We start from the raw sequence: 7,342 nt of genomic DNA, 5'->3' as shown, positions 1-7,342 counted from the left end.
TTCTTTTACTTCACACGACCAGCACAGTCAGAAAAGCTCCCGTGCCGCTTCTCCCGGTCTGCCGCCGCCCTATCTTCCTGAATCCTTGGTTTGGCTTTGGGTGCCCTCCTCCAGCCCAGGACAGTCTGCAAAACTGCTGAGCAAATACCAGGGCCCCTATAGCGTTGTGCAGCAGACATCGCCAGTTAACTATCTCATGGAGCCCATCACGCCTTCGTCTGATCATCGCCGCCGCGGCCGTGAAATTGTGCACTTAGACCGCCTGAAGCCGTACTACGACCCAGCCATCGTCTCGTGCCCTTAGGCCGCCAGGATGGCGCCTTTTCATCCCGGGGGTATTGTAAGAAAGAGAGTTGGGGTTTGCTGCCCTAGCGGCTAGCGCCGATGAAGGAGAGGAAGAAGACAGAAGACAAAGTTGACGAAGCTCCAACAAGCTCTGGTGCGCGCTTGCGAACGCCGGCGTACTGAGAAGCACTGCTGGAACAAGGACTGTGGCCGTCCACACTACCTGTGCGAGTCCCCAGATTACACATGCTACAGCTACAAGTTTTGTCTCCTTATTCAATTGCTCTGAATAACATGATACAGAGAAGTATTGTTAAAGTATGCAAAATATACAAGCAGCACAACAAAACAAGGAAGTAATGAAAAAAACATCCATACATCACAAAAGACATCATTACAAATGTAGCAGTGCCGGAAATATAAATATAAAATAGTGAATAAATGAGTAAGAACTACAGCCCGACATGTTAACAGAAGACTCTTCATTACCTATACATACAAAACATGCCGCTTACTACTGCGATCCTTTGGAACAAAAATTTCGAGAGGGCACTTTGGTGAACCAAAGTGCGATGAGGCGAAAGCTTTTCGTGCAACGCTCTCCAGGGTCTTTACGCTAGACAAGAACTGCATAGGCGTTAGCAGGAAGCCGGCGTAGCGTAGTGGTTGGCATACTCAGCTATGGAACGGAAGGATGGTGGTTAGAATCTCGCCGTCCACAAGATTTTAGGATTTTTTTTCTTATCGAGTGACTCATCAGCGCACAGATCCCGCGCAGATTTTCGCTCCATGAGCATAGAAAAGCTTTCGCCTTAAAAGTGCCTATAAATAGCCTGCCAGCACAACCTACCAGCTTTCTATGAATGACCTGTATGCAGTAATACATGATCCCTTAAATCACATCTGATCTGCAGGCCAGTGGGCCACAAAGGAAAAGAATCTGGACATACAAAGTCCACAAACCACATGAAAATGAGAGCACCTAAGTTATTAAGTGTCCATGATGCGATATCATTTTTAATTTTATTTGAATGCCAGTCTCCGCCTGCTTCTCCTTGAGCTAGGCAGTAGGCATGGTCATCCTGGCTGCTCTCACAGTTTGAGCATCCTCTGCCACAAGCCACTTTTAACGCAATAGCTGGGTACGCTACCTCTACACCACCAAGGAAAACTCTTTCAGTGAATATAAACAGACTTCTTACAAGCACTTTGCCTCGTACAGTGTGTACATCAGACTACAGCTACCACTACTAGCTATCACTCTGATGGAGAAGTGCGGTTTTCAGATAGGTTCGGCCTCGTTTTTCGTGTGGTTTGCAGACAATATGCACCCGACTTTGCCAGTGGGAGCGCAACACATTTTATGCTTGGTACAAAGTGGAGAATAAAAAGTGGTAAGCAACACTATTCAGATTTCATAGTAGAAGGAAAATTGGGCATAAAAGAGTATGTCAGCAACTAAAACACATCAATGTGATGGCATAAAGTACGAGGGGGTACCCAAAAGAAACCGGAATAATTTTTTGAATTGGCACAACTTCTGTGGTACCGCGTTTTGCCGCTAGGAGTGCATAGAACGAACATTCCAGAGTCAGTAAGCCGAGTGCCGTCGCTGAAGGAGGTCAGACTAGTTTAGGCAGAGTTTTAGAGTGACGACTGTTTTGTGTGAGTGTCGTTTTTGCAATGGCTGATTTTCGTGAACAGCGTGCGCCGGTGAAATTCAGATTTTTTCTCGAAAAAAGTGGAACGGAAACTCTTGAAATATTCAGAAAGACGTTCAAGGACGATGCTATGGGGACAACTCAAGTGTTCCTGAATTAAATCCTGAATCAAAGCAACAGTCATGCCAATGGAAAACTTCAAATTCACCTCGCCTCAAGAAAGCTCGTCAGGTGAAATCAAACCTCAAAACAATGCTGATTTGTTTTTTCGACGTGAGAGGAGTCGTTCATTCAGAATTTTTTCCGCAGGGTCAGACAGTTAACCAGGCTTTCTGCTTGTATGTTTTGAAAAGATTGGGCAACAGTGTTCGGTGGAAGGGGCCTGATTTGTGGCAGACGGGTGACTGGTTTTTCCACCACGGCAATGCCCCTGCTCACTCAGCCCTGTCTCTACGACAAATTCGAACCAAAAATGGCATGACCTCTGTTCCTCAACCCTCATACTCACCCGACCTTGCCACGTGCTACTTTTTTTGCTTCGTAGAATGAAAAGACAGGTGAATGGAAAGCGTTTCGCTGATGTTGCTGAGGTGAAGAAAAAAACGACGGAGGGACTGTCAAGCATCACAAAAGATGAATTTAAAAAATGTTTTGAAAAATGGAATGAAAGATTCGACAAACGTATCATTGTGAGTGGAGGGTACTTTGAAGGATATTGAAGGTCTGTGCTGAAAATGTGAACAAATAAGTTCAAACAAAAATAAGTCCGGTTTCTTTTGGGTACCCCCTCGTATACAGGCCTTACTACTACAACGTACATCAGAAGCATGTGAAAGCACGGGCTGCATTAGCGTTGTGCCTCATCTCAAGTGCTTTAAATGCTGTCGCTGCACAAAGCATACAATGTAGAAAAATGCTTCAAAAGTATGTATTACATATATTAAGCACAGTGACAAATGTGAAGCATCATTCGTATGGCTATGCCTTAATGGCACAAACTGCACAAGACTTGAATAAAGCAATGCTCACAATAGTCAAGAGTATACAACACGAAATGATTCTTGAATGGAGAAAGCACTTATGGACATGCATTTCATTGGAACAACAAGCTTCGCCGCTGCAGTGGCTATATGGTGTTCGCCTGTTCACTAAAGATACGGGTTCGACTCCGGCCACGGCGGTTGCATTTCGATCCAGGCGAAATGCTGGGGCCCGTGTACTATGCCATGTCAGTGCAAGTTAAAGAATTTCAGGTCGTCAACATTTTCGGAGCCCTCCACTGTAGCACCCCTCATAGCCTGAGTCCCTTGGGGATGTGAAAAGCCATCAAAAAGCAAAAAAAAAACAATGACCTTGCAGAACAGGTTACGTAAAACAAGCAGAGTTTGTACAAAGAACCCGCGTCTTTCAGGTCAGCAGCCGAGCACCATAACCAGAGTGGTGCCCACTGCGGTGGCTCAATGGCTATGGTTCTCGGCTGCTGACCCGAAAGACGCGGCCGCGGCGGTTGAATTTCTTTGGAGGAGAAATTCTAGAGGCCCGTGTACTGTGCGATGTCAGTGCACGTACAAGAACCCCAGGTGGTCGAAATTTCCGGAGCCCTCCACTACGGCGTCTCTCATAGCCTGAGTCGCTTTGGGAAGTTAGACCCCATAAACCATAACCCAAACCAAAGCTTGTAAGAAGGGATAAAATACAACAAATAACAGACAGGCTGGAGCACTGCCTCAATTCATTCAGGCAGATAAATGTAGGAAGAGCAACAAATACAGAACAAAAATAGATAACAGTGCTGCAAATGCAGCGCTGCGTAGCCTCTTTTGTGTTAAGTCTTCATTGCGCACGTGCTGTTTATCTGCCATGGTAAGCTCGCATGGAGCTGTTATGAAAATGCATCGGCATTGTTTTGGCACTGAATTAGAGAACTTTGGAAATTTGTGAGGATAGTTGCTACTGTCCAAATCTGATTAATCATTGGAGCTAGAGTAAGAGGGATTGGTCGGTCAAAAACATGATACCCCTTGATTCGCTGTATTCTCCGCTCCACGTGTATCCTGAGCGATGCAATCTCTTTAGTTTCCTGCACCTGGCCTCTTGAAAATGTGCCGCCTCTTAAAAATGGGGGTGTGTTCAATTTCACGCCCATCTTTTTCAAAAGATCATCAATAACGAACCCCTTGTCTGCCATAACACTGTCATTCTCTTCAAAATCTAGCTCCAAAAACCCACTCCTTACTACACACTCTCTGTCGGAAGTGGAGCCTGTAAACAACTCAGACACAAATGTTACGAGCCCATTAGGAGAAACCCCTATGAGTCCTTTGAACGTGTTCGAGGATTTGTAAGAGGAGTAGGTGCTCGACTGAAGTGACAGAGATGATGGCACTTCACAGCGAATCTCTGTGGCATCTAGGATTACTCTTGTTGAGGCATAGTCACCAACAAACACAGCTGGCATGTGCTCATTAATCACGTTTCTAGCTGCCCACAAGGGTAAACTGCCCAATTTGTTATACAGAAAATTCAGCCAGGATGTGCATATTCTTGACACTGTAGACTGTGCGATGCCAAACCTATGTGCTAGGTCAGCCTCAAACAATCCGAGACGCAGCCTAACCAAGACTAAGAAGAGCTGATTCTCAGCGCTCAACTTCCTCTTGCGGTCCTTTGCCGACCTAGCTGAACTGTTGCCCTCAGAACGCAGAACATTGCAGCCATCGTCCCCAGGTTCCAGGAAGACCAGGAGAGATATGAAGTGCTCATAGCTTGGCAGCCCGCTATAGAAATGCACATCTTCATCACAATCTTTGAAATGTTCAATATAAAAAGCAGATGTTCTTTCTTTCTCTAAAGTAAGCTGGTGAGCCATGGCAGTTTTCTCTGTTCGTAGTTCAAGAACTTCAGCCCTTGCTGACTGCAGCTGTTCTTTTAAAAGACCACACTCATCGTGAAGCTTCCGGATGTCTTTGTTTTGCTTCTCGACAATGGCAACAAGACGCTCAATTTCTCCCTGATGTGATTGATCTGAAGATGCAAGCTCCGGCAGATCTTCAGTTTCTGCCTCCATGCTGGCATCTCTAGAAGTAGACAGTGCCTGTTCTGCTGTCAGACTTGGCGTGTGATCTTGTGCGGGCAGCAGCTGATTCTGCGGCTTGGCGCCTTGTTTAGGTGGCAGTGCTCCACGCTGCTTTGGTGGCTTGCGTTGTTGGCACTGCTTACCAAAGCTAAACACAGACGGCACTGCTGTTTCTCGGAGAATGTTATGGCCACTAGCCACACCAGGAATGAAATCATGCACTCGAAAATGTTTAGAGCATACTTTTGTGTACTTGGTCACAGCAAAATTTGGGCCTTCATCTCTTCGTATGGCTACAATCCACTTCTTATGCAGTGTGGCGTCCTTCGGGAAACGGTGAAAGGACACCTATAAAGAAAGACAGAGCTGTAACCTGATCTTCATTTTCTTGTACCTTTTGCAACAAAATGACTCAACCAAATTGTTAGAAGTTGCTCTGTATCTTGTCACCGTATGAAAACTTTCCTATTCTCAAAAAGCGACAGCTTAACTAAACGTCCCAAGCATAAGATGGTAACATCGGACACGCACTTCTAGTCTGCGGTGGAGAGTTTCAAGTTGTTGCGGCTCTTGTGATATCACCTAGCCCCTGAAGCACAACCGTGGGCATAGTTGTCTTAAGCGAAGTACCAACTAACAAAGTGAAACCACAGCGCAAATATGTTTAAAGGGCACTGCGTTCGTACTTTCGTTGCTTATATGTATACAGAGCCGCGCTCGAGATCGGGCTCAGTGCGTGGAACCGAGTGCCAGGTTTAAAACTTAGCTTCATTTTCTCCTCAGGGATCCGCTCGAGAGGCAAGCCTGCTCACATGCGACGGTCGTCGTACTATTTTAAATGATGCCACTTTTTTTTTTAATCAGTTTGCGCCGCGAAAAAATTCTGGGCGCATGAAGCACATTCATGGGCACGTCACGCAGCCGAATCCTCGACGCGACTGGGTGCAGAAATGCGACATACGAAACCTATGCGCCACCTCCTACACCGAGAATACCGAATAACCGCTAGCGTCATTCGATTCCGTACGTGACACAATGCGCCTGTTTCTACTCCTAAGCGGCGCGAAGCTTCAGCTTGCAACGAGGCACCGTGGGAAACCGGCGGCACGGACGCACTCTACGTGCAAGCTGGTGCCGCAGCTCATCAAACGACGCAGAATATAATCTTGTCGTAATTTTGCACATTCCCGCTACGAAAAACAGTTAGCGTAGGGCAAGCTTCCTTTATATGTCTCAGCTGTACACCAAACAAGTCGGAGTCTCTCACCAGACGCGATCATTTTATCACCGAAGAACAAACGCACCCGCGAGTAGCATTTACAATGCTGTGACACGTACATACCTTGTTTCCGTTGCTGTCGGTGACTCCACGCTGTTTACACAGTGGAACGCAGCAGTGAAACGGCATCTTTGCGGCAACAAAGGTAACAAAACGTGCAATGAACGCATACGTGCCGAGCGAGCCACAATATGGTGCCGTAGTAGCGTCGGTAGCGTCGTCTGCGCTCCTCGACGTAACCAATATGGCCGACTTAGTTATTTTCGCTCTCACTAGATGGCGCGATCTATTTTGCATAAGGCCTATTGCCGTCTGTGTAACGTGCCTGAGACAATTGATCATTGCTTCATCCTGTGCCGTGATGCCATGTTCTTTTGGGACATACTACAACGAACTCTTAAGAAGGACATTGAAATTACACCATACACTATTAGATTTCTGCCTGTTGACGAAAAATCTGTTGTGCCTTATGATCTGTTTATGTTGATGGGGCTATTCAGTCTGGAAAAGCCGTATGATAGACAGACATGCCGAGCCACCAAGATCTTCCAAATCTGTGTTTCGTGAACAGTGTGCTTTGGTGAGGAGTGTATATGCTGCACGCGAAGAACCTCCAAGCTGGCTGCCGTGCCTAGATGCATGTGTGTGCCTCCCTAAATTTTGATGTTTTGATGGGGATGCTGTGTCGAGTTAGGGCTATGGCGGGCTCCTATTAAGCAGCCCGGTAACTTGAGACGCGAACCAGTCTGATTGAAGTTTTCCTCTTTTCTAAGGAAGTTCTTCCATGCAATAAAGAAAAAAGTGTCAGCTGTGGTGTAGTGGTTAGTGTAGTAAGCTGTAGATCTCTAGGTCAGTGGTTCCAACCCGGACCCACCCGTAGTTTCTTTATTGCATCCGAAATTTTTTTTTTACTTTCTTTAGTTCACTAACTTCAATGGAAGCTATTTTATTGTTAATTGCCTTATAATTCCACCCCAGCCCTTCCCTTTCCTTTCCCAATAATTGTAAACCAGACACATATGACACATATCACACATATGC

At 46.1% G+C, this 7,342-nt stretch overlaps 1 protein-coding gene across 1 annotated transcript; it reads right to left on the bottom strand.

The window, feature by feature from the left end:
* Positions 1-3,797: 3,797 nt before the first annotated feature.
* Positions 3,798-6,503, bottom strand: LOC149361736 (uncharacterized). The gene is made up of 2 exons (XM_089569576.1): positions 6,365-6,503; positions 3,798-5,370 (listed from the first exon to the last, which is right to left on the bottom strand). The coding sequence occupies exons 1-2, from the start codon at positions 6,428-6,430 to the stop codon at positions 3,829-3,831; spliced, it is 1,608 nt and encodes a 535-aa protein (XP_089425702.1). The 5' UTR covers positions 6,431-6,503; the 3' UTR covers positions 3,798-3,828.
* Between the last annotated feature and the right edge of the window lie 839 nt (positions 6,504-7,342).

This window comes from Amblyomma mixtum, chromosome 2, assembly GCF_055824585.1.
Source record: "Amblyomma mixtum isolate Tamu chromosome 2, ASM5582458v1, whole genome shotgun sequence".
In the NCBI taxonomy this organism is placed as follows: domain Eukaryota; kingdom Metazoa; phylum Arthropoda; class Arachnida; order Ixodida; family Ixodidae; genus Amblyomma; species Amblyomma mixtum.
This window is presented reverse-complemented; position numbering and strand designations above follow the sequence as displayed.

Bases quoted from the DNA above. Each gene is read 5' to 3' on its own strand.
- LOC149361736 (XM_089569576.1), bottom strand. From the start codon at position 6,430: ATGCCGTTTCACTGCTGCGTTCCACTGTGTAAACAGCGTGGAGTCACC. The intron at 5,371-6,364 runs GTATGTACGTGT...CTTTCTTTATAG, and splicing joins CCGACAGCAACGGAAACAAG to GTGTCCTTTCACCGTTTCCC.